At 39.0% G+C, this 19,558-nt stretch overlaps 1 protein-coding gene across 1 annotated transcript in view; it reads right to left on the minus strand.

The window, feature by feature from the left end:
- Positions 1 to 895: 895 nt before the first annotated feature.
- The window catches only part of TMEM161B (transmembrane protein 161B), a 34,480-nt gene continuing 15,817 nt past the window's right edge, over positions 896 to 19,558 (minus strand). Inside the window, exons 4-12 of the mRNA XM_066614849.1 lie at positions 18,355 to 18,452; positions 16,057 to 16,213; positions 12,460 to 12,611; positions 11,726 to 11,786; positions 9,662 to 9,802; positions 5,463 to 5,576; positions 4,701 to 4,875; positions 3,304 to 3,400; positions 896 to 2,122 (exon numbers count right to left, since the gene is read on the minus strand). Coding sequence (XP_066470946.1) covers positions 1,845 to 2,122; positions 3,304 to 3,400; positions 4,701 to 4,875; positions 5,463 to 5,576; positions 9,662 to 9,802; positions 11,726 to 11,786; positions 12,460 to 12,611; positions 16,057 to 16,213; positions 18,355 to 18,452 — 1,273 coding nt within the window. The 3' untranslated portion in view covers positions 896 to 1,844. The remainder of the gene's footprint in view (positions 2,123 to 3,303; positions 3,401 to 4,700; positions 4,876 to 5,462; positions 5,577 to 9,661; positions 9,803 to 11,725; positions 11,787 to 12,459; positions 12,612 to 16,056; positions 16,214 to 18,354; positions 18,453 to 19,558) is intronic.

The following is a 19,558-nucleotide window of genomic DNA, read 5'->3' on the forward strand; positions in this document are numbered from 1 at the left end:
GTTTGCCCAGGTTTATTTAATACAAATCATGGAGATTTTCCACTTAAGAAGTTATATTTAGCATTACTAAGTTAGAGACAACTGCACTTAGTATTTTGCAAACAGCACTGAGGAATCTTTCTGGATATTCAGCTTCTATTCCTCAAGCAAATATAAGCAAAACTATTGGAAAGAGCCAATTTAAGAATAGCCAATGGTTCTAATTTTTCAGGTGAATATTCTGAACAAATATATGACATACACAGACAAACCATTAACTACCAAAGTTTCTTCTGGAGCTTTTACATCTGCATTAGCAAAATCCTTATTGCCCAATTCCTAAGTGCTAACACAGCAAACAATGAAGACAGGATGCAATGACTGTGGTGTCAGTGTGATACAATAATCTGTGATGTGGTCATGAACCAGTTCCACATACTGTACTTGTAGAAAGTCTGGACTGCTACTGCTCTGGCAGCAAACAGCATTGCAGCCAGACATGCTGAAATAAGAGATGAACATTACAAGCAACTATCAGGTAAGACAAGTGAAAAGCATAGGGTGTGGCCATTATCAGTGCCCTCAGCACCATCACAATCATGTTTATAGTTTAGGGTACACAGTTTAAAAAAATCTTTGCTCAGTCACCAAGCCAGACAACCCTTATGAACTTGCATAAGTCTTCATTCAAAACTTGCCTGCCATGCTGCATGCCACCTAAGGCTTCATATGGAAACATCAATGTTTTCATATATTAACTATACACATGTGCACACAATGAAATAAGTTGAGAAGATTTTGATCAGTGCCAGCAAGCTGCTCCGATCACTGCTGCGATATCAATGGAGTTTCTCCAGTACCAGAACAATAAACCCTAAATAATCTTTGTGGATAAACAGTAGCACCAGTATGGAAATCCAAGGATTCATATGGTCATTTATTATTTTTAAAAAGACTGTTAAGACTGAAACAATATATTTATAATATTACTCTTACAATATGAATTCTTTTAGGACTTTCTCACGCATTATATTATAGGGTACAAAGCCTCACTGAGGGGAAAGCCACAGGATTATATCACTTTGAAACTTTAATACATGAATGTGCAGGAGTGAGGTATAAGCAGCAAATTGTCACCCAATTTTAGAACATAGTACTTGCCATAGTATATTAAAGGATTAGTTTCAAGTCTGAGTGCTTAGAGAGAAATGATCTTAAAAAGCTGGTAACTACAAACTCCTGACATTCATATATTAAACCACCAAGTGACGTAATACTGCAACAGGATATCCTTTCTGTAACATGTCCTTCAGCACAAATACTTGTCAAGTCCATGCAATTTTATTTACAATAAACTCTATTCACACAGTTTTTTTTACTGTAATATACAGTATTTTTTGTCCTGTTGGATTAATTTGCCTTTCAGCAGAAAATTCATGCTTGTTCTTCCAACAGGATGACATCTCTGACTCCCTTGTATGGCTCAGTTGCAAGTTCATTTTCTAGGCAGTCATCATTAATATTACCCTAGTACCTTAACACCACTGAGACCAGCCAATCAATGGCTGAACAACAGAGTTTTTTAGGGCAGAACAAAGCTCATTAAAACAAAGGTACATGGATGTATTTCAAAGCAGTCCACCAACACCAACAATATCAATAATTCAGCAATTACCTATAATTTTAGGTAACATGCTACAAACTCACTTGTGATTTTCAACCTTATCCAACAACATTCACCCAAGAACCCAAAGAGAGAGTCTGAAGGAAAAACTGATATGCTTCTCTCATGTAATTTCTTCCAATTTTCTTCTGCCTCTTTGGGCACAAGGGCTTCCTATGTTCAAAATGTTTGCTTTGATAGGTCATGCCACTGTCAGGTACTGATGATAGAATAGTCCAAAAAGGCTTGTGGAAAAGAGGCAAGCAGCAATCCACCAGGTGAGAAAGGACAAGAGTCCTCTGAATAACAGTGGGGTGAAAATGTTCTTCAGGCTAGCCAGTGCCATTGATAGCTGTATTACAGTTACATTCATCTTTCCATCATTAGATAAAGATTCAGAGTTCACTGAACCGCGCAGTGAATTGTTCTCCATTGGCAAATCTGAAGTAGATTCTGGATAAATGCCCCAGGAGTAGTTCCCTATAGTAAAAAAAAAAAAAAATAGATGTTCATGTTCATTGACTCTCTTTGAAGGTTTATTGTCTTTCATTTCAGAATTACATGCTAGTAAACAAGGACACAACTAGTAAAAATAGCAGAATCTAGCTTCTAAAACAGGGGTCTCCAAACTATGGCCTGGGGACCGCTTCCGGCCCGCCACAACTTTTTTCCCCCAGAGAATTTGCATTTGTACTCATTATATATCATTTTTCAGTTTAAGCACAACATTGTTTCTTTATAATTGTCACATTTCTCTTCTGTTCTGAATCATATCATGCCAACTACAAAAACGATCCAACTTATTCATTCATTCAAATTTCATTCATTCACTTATAAAACTGATGTTTTTTAGCCTGTAAAGTGTGTAAAATATATGATGTGGCCCTTGTATTGAAAAGTTTGGATACCCCTGTTCTAGAATAAAGAAAAATAGCAGCGGCTTGAGATTCACAGTGAAGTTTTGCACAGTACAAATTAGCTGCCAAGAGAAACAAGCAATTTGCATTGCTTTTCATGCTCACTGCAACAGATGAAGGAACATGCATATCACCCCTGTAGCGAGATATGCAAGCTCCAGATGCAAGAGTTATTCTTGCTTACTGTTGCCACTTATTTGTAGCATGCACAGTCTCAGCTTGGAGAACAACACAGGATGGAGGCAGCATGTATTGGTTCAAAAGCCCAAAGGCAACTCAAATGTTGTGCATATATACTTTGAGAGACATGGAAAGAGAGAAATGATATTTCATCACTCTCTATATCTATTTCATCACATCTGAACAACTCATGCCTCATCAAAAGTTATCCTTCTTCCCAAAAAAGTCATGTCCAGAAGTTTGGAACTTAGTGTTTCTTCATAGTATTTCATGGTTTTGTGTAAACCAAACAATGCCTCAGCTGTTTATGTGCTGGTATAGGCAAGAACTGGCATAATTACTGGTTGTGTTAAGTATGCACATCTTGCCAGCCATGCTGGGATTTGGAACACACAGGAAGGGGACAGCTAAGCAGAAGCAGACGTGTGCAGAAATGCTTCTGAGCAATTGCGGCTCAAGAGCTTATATTTTCTGCAAATACTGAATAGCAACTGACAGAGCTTTAGAAAAAGAACATTAGTTAACATTAGCTAGCAGTTTCCTTTGTTTATTCAATCTTCTTACCTAAAGTTTTCAACAGCAGGGTCATGTGAAGCAGCATAACCAGAGGTGCCACATACTGAAGTGCAATTATACAAAGGTAATAAAACACTCTGGCCACCTGAAGTCAACAAAAACCTTGGATGATTCAGCGCACAAGACAATATAGTATGACTGACATCACCGAAGTTACCATAACCAGCAATTAAGCACAGTTGTTGATAAGAATCAAACAGCCCAATCCTATGAACAACTACTTTAAAAAAAAGGCTCTTCTTCCAGAACCAAAGTTCTTCCAAAAGAAGGCAACTGTGGGTGCTAACCAGTTTCTATTGCATTATCTTAAATGTGATTTTGTCCCAAATCCTAACCAACTTTCCAGCACTGGCATAGGTGTGCCAATGGGACGTGTGCTGCATCCTGCAGTTGGGGGGCACTCATGGAGGCTTCCTCAAAGTAAGCAAATGCTTGTTCCCTTACCTCGGAGTTGCATTGCCCTTAAGTTGGTGCTGGAAAGTGGGTTAGGATTGTGCCCTTTGTTGTGAAAGCCATTTCCTTACTCCAGTCCTATGGCTGCCCAAATTCCCTACTGCATATGTTTGTAATTTATGCATTTGCCTAGGTCAAGTAGCAATGTGCACTCAGAAATCAGAGAACGCAAAAGGTTTCTCATTTCACCTGGTGCTATAGAACTAGGCTATCCTGCAATCTCCCAACTTTTAGTTTTCAGTCATGTCAACTATTCAGTGGAACAAGCAGCATTTTTCATTCACATGCCATTGCTTCTTCTACCCACTGGGCAGCTGCTGTGATGGCAGCAGTGACAGCAGCAGCAAATACATCTCAGAAGTTACAAGCATAACTCGCTCAGGTCTCACTTCCTGAGGCTGAACTGTTGGACAGGATGGAGAGGGAGAAGCAGGTTTCCTCATTAGAAGGCTTCAGTTTAATTTGTTACACAGGTAGTTGCCCACTTTTGAACTACTTTCCTTTAAGATGTTTGAGAAAGATGTCATGAGATACTACATAGATAAAATGTTTAGGATATGGGGAATAAGCAACAAACTGCTTTAGAATTTGTTTTTCAAGCTGTATAGTTTAAAATGCTGTTCAATTGTTTTGAAAAGTTACATAGTCAGCCTAATGGCAGGTCTGGTTAGAAATACAAGTATTCACAGCAGTAATATCCTTGAGGACTGCTAAAGAAATGAATAAGAGAAATGAAATTGCCCAAATATCATTGCCAGAATATCTGACAAATGCAGCCAGAATAAGTTTCAAGTTCCCATTCCTCAAGTCACAATTTCATGTTTTCTAGAAAACATTTCCACTGCACATTTCTATTTGAGGACAGCATTATAGTCATGAACCTAAATATATCATCAGTTTGTTCATTTACATTTTGTTTCATTGAGGCTTACCATTTTTTGCAGTTCAACTGTACTTATTCTGCCAACCTCCTTTTTCATTTGATTCACACATTTCTGCGCTAAATTAAGATAGGCTTGAAGATGACTGCGCATCATGGCTAACCTCAAAGCACACAGGAGAATTATAATCCACAGCCTTACAGTATCAAATGTAGCTTCAGACATCCTATAGATTAAAAGAGGAGCTCAGTGATTTTCACAATGTCATCCTGTATCATACTAGCCGAGAATTCCTAATTTTGTTTTCTGAACAAGATTGCTGAGGTGCTGGAAAGGAGTTCTACCACAGAGCAAAAAGGTTTCAATAGGTGGATCACTCAAAACTTTAAGGGCATGTACACAGATGGTGGCAAAATTTGTTTGGTGGTGTGTAGTACCTGGGCCTCTGGTGCAATAGAAACCTAAATAAATGGCTTGTGAGCAGTGTCCTCTCTGTCCAGTTATCCTCCTGCCAATGTGAGGGACCAAATATGTTCAGTTCTATTAACACCCAGCAGAATGCAACAGAGGAGGATTGATACTGACTGTTTTTAAATTATGCATTGTACTGGTCAGGGTATTTGGTCTTTTTACTGCTTCAAGCTTCACATTATAGTTTGATTCTCACTGCTGCTTCACTTCTATTAAACGTCAAGCCATTACAAGTTATTCTGTGTAGTGCCCATGCTCAAATTATCCCATCCAACCCCAGCACTCCTTCTACATTTCCAGAGTGGCAAGGCTATACAATACAGATGTTCAAAAGCAGCTTACAAAGGTACATTCTCTTTCCCCAATGGTGGATTCATTATATAGTCCTTCGTAATGGGTTTTACCCACAGTAAGACCATAAGTAGGGGTGCCAGGAAGTTTATATGCAGCAGAGTTCTGAAATGTTGAAAGAGAAACAAAATCAATACATTATAACTCACAGAAAACATAATACCAGCACTATTTGAGCCTGTCTTCATCTGTGCTTTTTTTTTTTTTAAAGCAGAAGAGAGTTGCTCAGCTGCAAGAGTGGCTCCTTCGCCTAGCGCTCTTCCAGGCTTGCAGTCCTTAACCCTCGCTGATCCTTGTCTGGTTGGTTCCTAGTTCCCAGCCTGGGATCGATTCTCAAAGTGAAATCTCTCTTTTCAACCCCCTCTCTCTTCCACTCCCCCCTTTCGATCTCCAAGATCTCCAAACCTTCCTGTTTTCCTCCCCCTCCCCAAATAAAATGCTTCCTATTTTACCAGTCATCAGGACTCTTAAAGTTGCTTCATGCAGTTAGCAAAGAGGGAGGGGAGAGACAAGCACACACTTTACTTGGCCAGGAGCAGAAAAAGGGTACTGTTTTTAAAGTGATTTATTAATCTTGTTGTTTGACTGAAGAGGAAAGGCTGTATTTTTAAAGTGATGAATCTTGCTATTTGAAGGGAATACTTATCAGCCATTGATGAAGTGATTGTCAGCCCAATCCTATCCACACTTTCCTGGGAGTAAGCCCCATTGACTCTAATAGGACTTACTTCTGAGAAGCCATGCATAGGCTTGAGCTGTGCATCTCCTAGTATAGGAGACAAATCAGCTTCCTAACCAAGCCCTTATCAGCTCATATCACCTTATATTTTCATGGTCTATTTTTGTTTTCCCCACCAGCTGCTGGAAAAATTTAATTTCATTAAATTAATAAAGGGTTCAATCCTATCCAAGGAGAATGAGAGAAACGACTAGTTGGATTGGGGTCCACAGGGGTGAGTGTGTGTAATGCTGGTCAGACTGGTTGTTCACAAAGTTCATTTGATAAAACAATTCTACTGGTATGCTTACAAAGTTTAAAAAAATGAGTCCTCCTGGACCAGACAAAATCTACCTACTCCAGCATCCTGTCTCCAACAGTGATCAGCAGCTGATTATTTATAAAGCATGTATATTGATGTGTATTAATAATATATTTTTAAGATCTGCATTTAATTAATGATATTATTAAAATAATTAATATTAATATAGTTTATATATTTAACATTATATTATAATAAATATATTATAATATTATATTTCATATATTTAATATAGTTAATATTTCTGGCCACTTCCTGTTTAATGTCACTTCCAGCTCTCAGGAACATGATGGGGAGTCATGGCCAACAGCCACAGGGACCAAGGGAGCCACTGCCCGGAAAAGTCTGAGTACCACTGGGTTAAGCTGATGTTAAATCTGGATAAAACAGAAGTCCTCTTGGTTCAGAAATCCACAATGCAGGAGCTAGACTACCTGTTCTGAAATGGTAGCACTCCCTCTGCAGGCACAGGTTCACAGTTTTGGAGTAGTCCTCAATCTACAGCAGGTCCTGGATTGCCAGTTGTGGCTGTGGCCAAGGGAGCTTTCATCCAACTTCAGCAGGTGCACCAGCTGTTGTTACGTGAAAATCTCCTTTTCCCTTCCAAGTTGTGATTTTGTATGTATTATGGACTAAAACTCATGCAGGTCAAACCTCAGAATACAGGACACCCTTCCCCCCAGTACACTTTTCCAAGGCCCTGGTAGAAGTCACAAGTTTGCACAACCTCTAGCAGAAGGTTGTCTGCTGTCTAGCAAGGAGAAGTCACAAGTTTGCACAACCTCTAGCAATGCAGGGATGCCTCCTGATTCAATCACTATTATGCAAAACAAGAGGAAGAAGTCTATTGTTCTATTGTAGCTTTATTACTCTTAAGCTCCTTATGCAAACTGCCTCCCTCCCCCAGTCATGGCTGATACCCAGTCATTCTTTTTTTACATACTCCACGTGTACCATTGTGTGTATACTGAGCATGTGCACAGCTCTGGGATACATCCAGTCATTCTAGGTCAGCTTCCAGGTCAGCCAAGCCCCTTTTAAGAGAGAACTCCGCCACATGGCTCTCTCTCTGGCTGCCCCCCTCCAAGGCAAAGGTCCTGTCCTCCCCAACTGCTCCCCAGGACAGGTAACTATCCTGCGTTTCTGAAACTCTTTCCCTTCTTCCCCATCTATTCCTCCTTTCTTCCCCCATCTTTAATTAGCAAACTGGGTTTAGCAGATTAAGGGACCCCTAAAATCCTTCCCTACAACCTATCCATTTCTGATTCCTTCTCGAATGCACCAAATACATAGCACATGCAACCACCATAAAAGCTAGGTACAATTTTCAAGTACTAGAACCAAGAAATGTATTATGTTTACCTTTGTGTGTTTTGTAATAAAAATATAATCACTGATTGAAAGTTATCTTTCTCGCAGTCTGCTCCTTAAGCTAAACAAGGGATTTTCTCTGCATTACGCTGTATTGTTATCCAGCCTGTGATCCTGAGGTTTCCAAAAGGGTAAATAAATAATTCCCCTTAAAACATAACAGACCTTTTTGGTAACACTGTGGCCATAGCTGACAAGTGGTTTATATCTTAATTACATCTCATTTAGACTACTATAACACTCTACATGGGGCTGCCCCTGAAAATGGTCAAATGCCAGATGCAAGGGAGGGCATCAGGATGCAGATCTCTTGCTGTCTTGTATGCTCCCTGGTGCATTTGGTAGGCCACTCTGAGATACAGGAAACTGGACTAGATGGGCCTATGGTCTGATCCAGCAGGGCTGTTCTTACATTCTTATGGTCTGGAAACTGCAATTAGTGCAGGCTGCGGCAATCCATGTGGTTACTGATGTTCAGCAGTTTGATTCAATTGGAGTTGCACTGGTTATTTGTTTATTTCCAGGTCCAATTCAAGATGCTGGTTATGTCCTCTAACTCCCTTTATGGCTTAGGTCCAAGATACTTTATGGTCTGCCTTCTTCCATATATGCTGAATCATCTCCCTCACCCACCCTCAAGATCTTCAGAGAGGACCCTTCTGTATGTGCCATCCCTCTTAGAAGTCAGGGAGTGATGGCAAGAAGTAAGATCTTCTTCATGGTGGTGCTGCAGTTGTGGAACTTTCTCCCTTGTGACTTAAGAACTGTCCCCTCTCCTGAGGTGCTCTGGAAGTGAGTAAAAACTGTTTTGTTGGTGTTTGGGGGTTGTAATTAGGTGGGTTTATTATGACTGGATCTTTTATTGCTTTTACCATGGCTTATTGCCACCTTCTATGAATGTCATTTTTATTTAGCATCCTTTACTGTTGCTGTTATTGCTTATTGCCACCTTTTGTTATTTTATTGTTGCTCACTATATTTCTGCTTTTGATGGTTTATTGTTTACAGTTTTTATATATTATGATGGAAACTTGTATATTTTGTTAGCCACTTTCAACAGACCTAGTGTGGGGGGAAAGGCGGGATACAAATGCAATATATAAATAAAAAGGAAGGCTGACTGGCAATACTGGACTATGAAGAAATTCTGAATATCATCTTTGATTTTGCTCTCTCCAATAATCACAACTAAGATTTTTCTCAGTGGCCTAATATGCACTGGCTACACCTACATCTGCCCCAGGCTAACCCTACCACTGTCATCCAGGCATGAGTTGCCATAGGGCTTAATATTTGCAGGCTCTTTCATATTAGTTTCTAAAAGTGCTACTCCATCACAGGCACCTTGTTCAGCCTATAACAGAAAGACTGCCTACTGATCCAGGCAACAATAAGGCATTCTTATGCCTGGTAATAGTCACAATTTAGGGCTTCCATTACTGTCTTAAGACAATATGGACCATTGAGGGACCTGCAATAGCAAAAGTACAATATCAAATCTGCACCATCCAGATACCTTTGTTTCTCCTCACATCTATGCATCTGAAAACAGCTTTATTCTTCTAATGCCATGGTAACATTTTATTCCTCTTTCTAAAATTAGTACAATACTTTAAGATAGGTTTTTTAATCGTACTTGGCTTAATTGTACTTTCAAAATACACTACATTTTATAGGTAGTGTTCCAAACAATCAACTAGCCATTTCGTAGGAGAAGGGAGCAGTATAATGGTTCTTATTGGAAAACTGTGGTTTAATTTTCTACAAGGCGTGGCTTACTGGGTGACTTTTTCTGTGGTTAAACTCAAAGCATCCAGATGCATCTGAGCCAGTCGCAATCCAGGGAATGTCAGAAAAGCACCAATAAGTGAACAAAGTATAGCCAGAAAGAGCTTGAATGTTAACTTAGAAACAGGACCCCTAAAGAAAAAAAAGAGATAAAGAAAAGTCAGTTTTCATGAAATGAAGTAAATGGTTTACATTTTGTCCCTTGCCATATCCATTCCTCAAAATGGAGAAATTAAAAAAGACAATAAAAGTCACACGTCACTTCCAACTTCAAAGAAACAAACATTATTGAACTATATTTCAAAATGTGGAAATATTAATACAGGTCCAGTCTATTTATACACGAATTTTTTATACACAGATTTGACTCAACACAAATGGCCCCTGCAAATGAGAAGGAATGTGCTGATCCCTGGAGAAGGGGAAAAAATGCATCCCTTTTAAAAAACCGCTTTTTTACTGTTGCAGAGAGACAGTCATACAAGTGATTACAGGTATAACCTAAGTATCCACAGATTTTTCAATCTCAAATCTGATGAGAAGGGCCCTTTAAATTAAAGGAAAACAGTTGTTTGATGGCAGAGAGGGCAGCCAGCTGACAATCCATCAATCATTCTCTCTGCAAGCTTCACTCCTTCTTTCCCCCTGAGCATGTGAAAGAAGGCTAAATGGCAGATTATCACCTCCATTCTGTCCCCCTCATTGATTCCTAGTGAATCAATGAGGCTTCCTAGTGAACCTTCCTAGTGAAGGTTCCTAGTGAACCAAGTGAAGCTCCTGGAGACAAACCGATTGTCTCTGTGTGATTACAAAGGTCAGCAAGGCTGTTTTTAAATCACCAAACTTTGTTTTTTAAATTGATTTGCTATAGTTTTTTTGCCATCCACCTGAGTTCTTGGAACTGAACCCCTCCCGAATAATGAGTGTCAACCTCTAGCTACTCATACTGATGCCATTTTAGAGGTTAATTATACAAAAAAGTATTGCAGGGAAGCTTAGAACTGGCCAGAAAATAGTTTATATGAAGTCAAGATTTCTAGTTACAAGCAAAATTCAGGGGAACACAACTTATGGTTGGATCTGGTAAATAAACATTTTTCCTAGTAGTCAAGCAGGTCTCAACTTTGTCACACCTTCAGAGGCAAAGCAAATGGGTTCCTTTTGTAAATTGCCCAGCAAGGGGTTTTACATGCTCCTACACCTCCCTTGTGTCTGTACTATATACAGTATTCCTGCTCATCAACTTCATTATACAAGTTCTGCATTAAAGTATAAGACAGAGCCTGACGCTATTTTGAAAGAGGCAATCTTTGGCTTCCCCATATTGTTGAAGCATTAAAAAAAGAAAAAAATTATATAAGACACACACTACAGCAATATCATTCAGGGCTCCTATACCTTTAACCACTGTGTAGTTTCATCATAAACTGAACCTGCCAACATCACTTTTCTATACAACATTAAATACAAAAGACACTTTCTCCTTTGGATCTGGCCACCCTCTCAGTACTCAAAGTAAGACATTAAAACAAGTTACAAACTACAGATTCATTTTAAAAGTGTTTATATCATCAGAGAATGTTTAAGCAGTAGCTTTAGGTCCCATCACAAAAAGGTCTGCCACATCCCTCCAACCCACCACTGAAGCAAGCTGCTACAATCTGCTTCCCACTCGCTCAAGCAAGAAGCAGATAACTCCCTCTCTCAGTGCCCCTTGTGCACTGGCATAAAACATGGAAGTGTGCGAATCACCGTTTTATTTGCAAGGACACAGTAGGGGTTTTGGCTCAGGCAGCTCCTGGTGAAGCACTTTCTTTTAAGAGCACATGCTACATCAGCAACTATTTCCAGAATAGTTTCAGAACCAGCTTTAGTCATAGTGAGAACTACGCTCGTGAGAATATAAGATCTGCATCTCTGGTCCCATATGCCCCTGGATCAAAAGGTCCAATGTTTTTTTTAAGTAATACATACTCAAGGAGAATATAGGCAGCATGTTGATGGTAATATACCTACTACATTTCACACATTTGAGCAGTTGTGTTTCATACTTACTGGGATTCTAAGCCTTGTTTTTCAAAAAACTGCACAGCACTTTCTGAAAAATTTGAGAAGCCTACAGATGGAAAAATTCAGTATTAAGTGAATGTAGACTGTCAAAATGTAGACTGTTAGCAAAACATTTTAGAATTTTCATGTCTTTAAGCTGGTTTTTCTCCATTCACTAATTAGAATGCTACAACAGTTCAATCTTCGGCAACATCCATTTGCTATTTTTATATTCTGTAAGTGCAAACAAACTGTCAGCACTTTAAGGGTACCATCCATATCGGCCTGAAATGAATGACAAAGGCCTCACTGATGTTGATGGCTCTGGACTACAATTTACAGAAGCAGCGCTTAAGTCAACAACACTGTGGGAGAACCATTTGTAAATAGACAAACAGAGCCAAAAAAGACTTTGTGAACCTACATATGTATGCAAGGTTGTATCCCAAGTTATATTTTTACGAAACAAAGGTACTTCCATTTATACAAAAGGGGATATTTTCACAGCCCCTCCTCCTCAGCAGCCATCCCTGCCCCACACCATCCTGCTCCATATTATTCCCCAACTCACATGAGTGGATTTTCAGGATCCCTGGGGAAGAGGCTGGGAAGTTCTGTTGCAGGAACTCCCTTCCATGTGCACTAAAGCTAGGATACAACCATATTTACACAAAATATTCTCATATCATACTCTTATGCTAATTAGGTTACTGTCCATGTACAATGGTTTCAGGAATTACCTGTTTCAAGTCCAAATTCTAGGTAGTTTTCTGTTACTATCAAAATTGCCATGGCTTTGACGAAGAAAAAAAATCCAAAAGTTACACAAACGGATCTTTCACCTCCATCATCTACTTTGAAATAGTGTGTAGTCAACGAGAATAATATTTTGCTACATGAGAAGAGTCAAGGAAAGCAGTTTTATATTCATACTGTGCGTGCACGCTCTTTCACACACACACACACACACACACACACACACTGATACCATGCCAAAGTGCTGAAGTCTGGTTTGTAAGAAAAGATTATGGACGGGGGAAGACACTGAACATTACACCTATAGGATTTCTTCATATTTGCAGTTTCTGAATGGGGGGGGGGCTGGAATGGATCTCCACAGATACATGGCAACACCTATATACCAATATGCTCAAGACTATATTTAAGTAAATCCATGAACCAGGATTCAAGAAGTTGCACAACTGTAGTACACTGTTTGCGCCCAAAACTCAGTGTTTCATGAATAGTAGATGCCATATACTATACAGCATACAGATCTTGGGATAGAAGTAACTTTCAAAGCAATTTGTACTATGGAATGAGAGAGGTTGAAAGAAAAATCCCACATGGAACACACAAATACTTGAACATGCCTAGAAAAGTTCCATGGATCTTAGTTATTATTTAAAAGGAAATACTAATTAAAGAGACATACTACCAAGTAATTGTCTGGGACAAAGTTTGATTATCACAACCTGGGATTTGATATCTTTTATTTTTAAGAATTATAGCACTTACATCCGATGCCAACAATTCAGTGAAGGCCACAACATACATTTCCGTAGAGTTTCAGTATTTAATTAATTTCACTCATTTAAAGGAAACTGAAAATTAAATAGATCTGAAGTCCTATTACCTAATTAAGGATTTCAATATTCCTTATCAGAAACTATAGAATTTAACAACTTCACTTGCAGGGGTTGAACACAAAGAGGTCACTTGAAGCCATAATCATACATAAACTTTCCCCCTACTGTAATTAATAATCACACTAGCATCTGTTTCCAAAAAAGACTTTAAAAGGGTCTTCATTTTTGAAAATCAGTACAGTACTTTAGAATACTGATTATTAATCAGTTAAAGATGACATACTGCTACTGAAATGAGAGATTTTAATACAAAGTCATTTGTAAATGAGTTTCAACAAGCACATTTAAGAATTGCACCAGACTCCATAAGTTTTTAATCTTCGCTGAAGACTGTAAATTCAGATGTATGGGAAAAAACCCATAAAGTTACCAGCTATTGGGATATTACTGGAAAAGTCCCAGAAACCTGTGTCTACACACACACACACACACACACACACACACACACACACACACACTTACGTGCATATAAATTTAAAAACATGCCCAATTGGCCATTTTATTTATAACCTGGTGATAGTAAACTTTATGGCTTGGACCCCAACTTCCTTTCAGTTAACAGAACTTTCCTGCCTCCTTCTGTAGTCCCAAAAACAATCTGGGGGGGGGGGGTCTTCTGAAGAACATGATATGCAGGAAGAACTGAAAAAAATTAGACCTTCCGCTTGTGAAATCAAAATTGCCCTCTTCTTCAGGAAACTATTCCCTTAATCCACACAGTCACAAGTTACACCACTTTACCCATTTTTGCCCAGCCCACAGGTGTACACATTTGATCGCTGTTGCATATAAGCAATGTTGGGCAGAAATGGCTTATTAATAAACCAGGGAAATTGATGAACAAATGTTGACAGTTTCATAAATACCAATACATGAAGTGAACTCTAGTCCAAACCAGGCTTTTCCTGCTTTAAATAATCTCTTTAGACAGACATTTGGTTGGCCTAGAATTAAAGGATCAGGGATAGTTTAAAAAAAATTATGCAAATATCTTGTAGAAGAAGCTGACAGTATTTGATTTGCTGAATCATGTTATGTAAACTGAAGGAAGGATGGGCTACCACAATGTGGTGGCTTCAGTGGCAGCACCGTATGAACTGTGCTCCTCTCCCCCCCCCCCCCCGCAACAACAGTTAATCAAGAATCTGCAGCATTAACAATATGATGGTGCCATCTTTTGTTTTTTTGGGAGACTGGGCAGAAAAAAATAAGTGAACAAAAGCAAATGAAAGTAGTATGGGCAACCTTGTTGAATGGATCTCTCCTTAAAAATAAATGGAAGAAGATACATACAGTGGACCCTCATCTTACGCGAGGGTTAAGTTCTGAGGTTGGCACATAAAGCCAGAACTGCATATAGCTGAAACACCCTTCAACAAATATGTACTGCCTCTTGTAAGAACTAAAAGCACAGTATAAGAGACTTGTGGGAAGGGAGACAACTGAGGGAAAAGCAGCTCTCATTTCAGGCTCACTCCAGGGCAATAACAGGATAAGTAAGTAGCGCAGAGGACAGAATCGTCTGCACTATTTAAAATGTTTTCCTCTGTTGGTGCTCATATACGAGTACTTGAATTTCCCCAAGCCAATTGCATGCAGGCAGACTGCATGTACTTTTGCACTATACCAGTTCGTTCTTGTTTTAGTTAGCAAAAACTATTGGTTTAAGGCAACACAACGTAATTTAAGCTCCAAGAAAGTGCAAAATACTTTGGGGAAAATTCTTTACAATTGATAGAGATAGCAATCAGCAATTTTGCTTTTTTTCATCTACCAGTCTAAATTCTGTAGTAAGATTTTTGCAGGGTGTCCTTTTTGACAGCAAAGACTGTAGATAAGCAGAAACTGGCACATGCTGAGATCTTTCTACAAAGGAGACGGAAAGAGCTATATATAGACTGCTGCTGGTAGTACTCTATTACAATGATTGTCTGCACACAAGTGCTCCTTCTAGTATATACCATTCATAATTCTGAGTTTTGCTGCATGCTGTGCAGTATTGGCCGCTATAGGCAGAAGTCTTTTATTGCTGTCCAGTTACTTAATGCATGCTTGTATTTAGATTCTAATGAAAACCAAAAAATGCCACTTTAAAGCCCTATTCCAGCATGTCACAATCCGGTGTCTCATCGTCTATGCAAATAATTCAAAAGGAAGCTATAAATTAAAATTGCACAATTCTGCTCATGGCAGATAGTGTTTATAAACAGGAACAGCAATGTATCATGCCATTGCTTAGTTAACGTGTCCTAAGAACATCAAAAGCATCAGCACCTTATGGAACTCTGGGGTGATCTTGATCCTACAACTGTAAATACAATTTCTTCAATTTATGTCAGCAGCCAAATATTATCATAAGGAGTATTATCAACCATCTTGCACCAGTGACCATCACCACAACGAGATAACAAATGAAGATATTTGCCTGCCCTTGCTGCAAGTCACTACAGTCATGAGAGCAACAGCCCAAGGAAACTTGTTTGTATGAGAAGTTGCCAGTCTGGAAACTAATTAGGAGAAGCTCTAAGTTAGAAAATTCTCATTTGTCTTATCATATTATTGTTTTTTTAGAATGTTGTGTGCTGCCTCAGGTGACTCTCTGGCGACAGAAAAGATAAATATTTGGATAAATAATTAAAAAAATATTGCTATTTTGTTCAGTAGCTCAAACAAACAATAGAAGGATACATAGCAAATGCCAGAACTAGAAGACACCAGACTATGCTGATGTTCATTTCTTGAGTGGGCTTCACCCAACTGTAGTAGGCTTCCGTTACCAAATACACTACTGTAGCTGCAACTGTGAAATCCACCAACCACTGATATTCGGGAAAATAATGCAATGCTGAAAGATAAAAGGATTGCTCAGTAACTAAAACATACATAACTTTTGAACCACCATAGCTGCAGCTGTGATTTCTAGATGCTCAGGTAAATCAAGAACATTCATACGTGTGCACATAAACTCAAAAACTGCAGTTGTCAACCTTAAATTAAAAAAGCTTATACAACTGTATAAGAACAGATTGCTAGGATATCACCAATTGAAACTATACAAAACAGCTAACACCTCTGCCTATCAAATAAAGATTTGAATGATATATCAAATAAAGTTTTTGAATGAGCATGCTTTAGCCTACAACAAACAAAACGTGCGGATAACCTTTGAAAAGAAAACAGTCATTTAAAAATCATTTGTTTTAGAGAATGTGAAATGATTTAGTAAAATTATTTCTTTTCTTTAGGAAAAAATCAAAATGTCTGTTGAAAAGTGATGTTGTGTGTATTTCACAAGACTAGACTACCCTAGCATTACCCTGGAGTAGATTACCCTAGTGTAGATTACCCTAGTATTACCCTAGAGTAGATTACCCTAGCATGGGGCCCCCTTAGGTGCAATTGGTCCAATTAGCTTAAAGCCTACCCTGCATATAAAGCATATGGTCAACCACCGAATCTTTCCCCCAGAAGTAAAACATAACAGAAACTACCATGACCAGTATAGTCAAAATCATCAAGTACTGATTACAAAGTTCAAATTTAGCCTACAATGTTTTAAGTGCTTCCCTCTCTTCAGCGTCCTGTGACTCAGTGACTGAATACGACGTCATTGCCAGTTACTTCCAGGTTTGGGACACTGGAAATGGCCAGTAATGGCCTTTACAATAAAGCAAAAAAACCATGTGCAGGAGCTCTGACCGCCAAGCAGAGCCTCTTACTACACAGTCTCATTTGGCTGGTGGCCCCTGGGGAATCCCTTGTGATGCCCCAGGATGTTATGATGCACAACCTAGGAGAAATCCAGGGGAAAGGATTTTAATATTCCCTGCAACCTTGACAGGAACAAACACATTCTATCAATTATGACATCTGAAAGCACTCCTTGAACAAACAGTGAAGTTCATATTCATGAACTTGTCACATGTAAAATAGTCATTCTCCCTTACCTAACTAATTTCATAAAAGGAAGTGGTAACAAATAAAAATGCTGAAAATTACACGAAAGGAAATTCTCGGTCTCTCTCACACACATGCATCTCTATGTAAAGTTAGATAAAGCTGTGATGAACCCACCATTCATTTCAGAGCCAGGGTGGTGCAATGGTTTTGGAGTTGGACTCAGACCTGGAAGATCCAGGTTTGAATGCCCTGGGTGGCCATGAAGCTTCCTGGAGGACATTGGGCCAGTCATTCTCTCAGCCTCACCTACCTCATAGGGTTGTTGTGAGGACAAATGGAGGGAAGGAACTATGTACACCACCCTAAGCTCCTTGAAAGGAAGAGCAGTATAAAAATGTGAAAAATAAATTTCCAAGTTTTCAAACTAGTTTTACAAGGCAACAGTTAGAAATAAGAGATATTTAGCAAATGGCAGTTAAATGTTTCTTCATTCAAAGAGAAAACCAATCAAACCAATTCATAACCTTGAAAAAATTCCTTCTGAGAAGAATGAGCCCAAACAAAGCTGGAATGAAATGTATGCTAGATAAGGAACAATTCTGAATATTTAAGTACTATCCTTATTCAAGCTAGAAGTTAAAGAGAGAGACAGGAGAGAAATTGTGTGATAAAGGAAAATATGTCTCAACAAGTGGCCACTGATTATCAGCCCTAACCATTAACACAAGGATGAAGGAATTCAGTACCTCATTTGCACCAATTAAACCTACAGAGGATGGTACTTTGAAACTCTGGCTAACTTATCCAGCTAGGACATTTTCTGTGGGACTCTTCCCATTTCTAAATTCTGACATATAAAGATCTGTTACTGGACTAATGTAAGTCTTCCTTACAGTAAACCTAATCTATTTTCTCAGCCACACAAACTTAAAATAAATCACCATTCTAGTTTTGCGGTAATTTTTTAAATTGTGTTTTAGAAATTGAGATGCTGTCATGAATATAGTATTCCTGCTAACATCACACTTTTAAAGAGAAATCCATATTTAGATCACCATACAGCTTATTGCGATTATAGTCTCTTACCCAATGTGTCTATTTCAGTGACAGACTTTGTCTCCAGATGAAGATCAATATCTTTAGGAATGGTTAATGGCTTGTTTTCAATGTGACCGTTGTATTTCCTGTAGAAATGTTCACATTTTAAAAGTCATTCTATGCTCACATTTCTTAATTTATCATCAAATTACCAGTTCCCCATTGAATTAAATACATAGTTGAGAGAGAGAACACCCACCCATGCTTTTGCAGGAAAAATGACCCTGCATGAATGTAGTTCTAGTTGTAGGTGGCATATGTGCTCTTCCTTCTGCTGCTAGGGAATATTCCCAGTAGCATGTAGACTTTAGCTCTAAGCAAGGACAGTTGTTACTTAACAAGGCTGCTCAGTCAACACAAGGAACTGCAAACTGATCCCCTATCATGGCTCCCTCATATCAATGGGGGGGGAGGAAGGTTCTCAGCTCAAATTCAGCCCTGTAATCACATCTGAGCCCAACACTATCCCCCACCCATGAGGGTCACCACAAGGGCCCTCACCTCCTCTCAAGAACAAGCCACAGGATGCAACATATGCTGCCAGAGAAAAAAAATCTCTGCTACCAATGACCATTTAGAACAGGGGTCTCCAAACCCCGGCCCAGGGGCCAGAAGCAGCCCACAGCAAGACTCTTTCTGGCCCACGGCCAACCTCTTGTCCCCTGAAAGCCTCTGGCCCACTCAACCAAACATGACCAGAACTGTGCTCCAACTATGTCTGGAGGGTGTTCTGAGGGCGAGAGGCTGAATGAGTCCATTCATTCATTTATTCACTCATCTAAGTTCCATCTCTAATTTACTTCTCAATTTTATATTTAAATTTTTTTCCAGCCCTCCACACCATGCCAGATATTTAACGTGGCCTTCTGGCCAAAAAGTTTGGAGACCCCTGATTTAGAACAATCCTATACATCAGTGGTTCTCACATATTTAGAATTGGGACCCACTTTTTAGAATGAGAATCTGTCAGAACCCATGGAAGTGATGCCGACTGGAAGTGACATCATCAAGCAGGAAAAATTTTTACAGTCCTAGGCTGCAATTCTGATTCACACTTACCCAGGACTAAGTCCCATTTACTATCATTGTTAAAAGCATATACAAACCTGTACTTTTAACAAACTACTATGTAACATTTCCCAAGTGCAGTCACATACAATGGTAGCATCAAGTCTAATCTATTAAAAATATC

The sequence above is a fragment of the Tiliqua scincoides genome, chromosome 2, assembly GCF_035046505.1.
Source record: "Tiliqua scincoides isolate rTilSci1 chromosome 2, rTilSci1.hap2, whole genome shotgun sequence".
NCBI lineage: Eukaryota > Metazoa > Chordata > Lepidosauria > Squamata > Scincidae > Tiliqua > Tiliqua scincoides.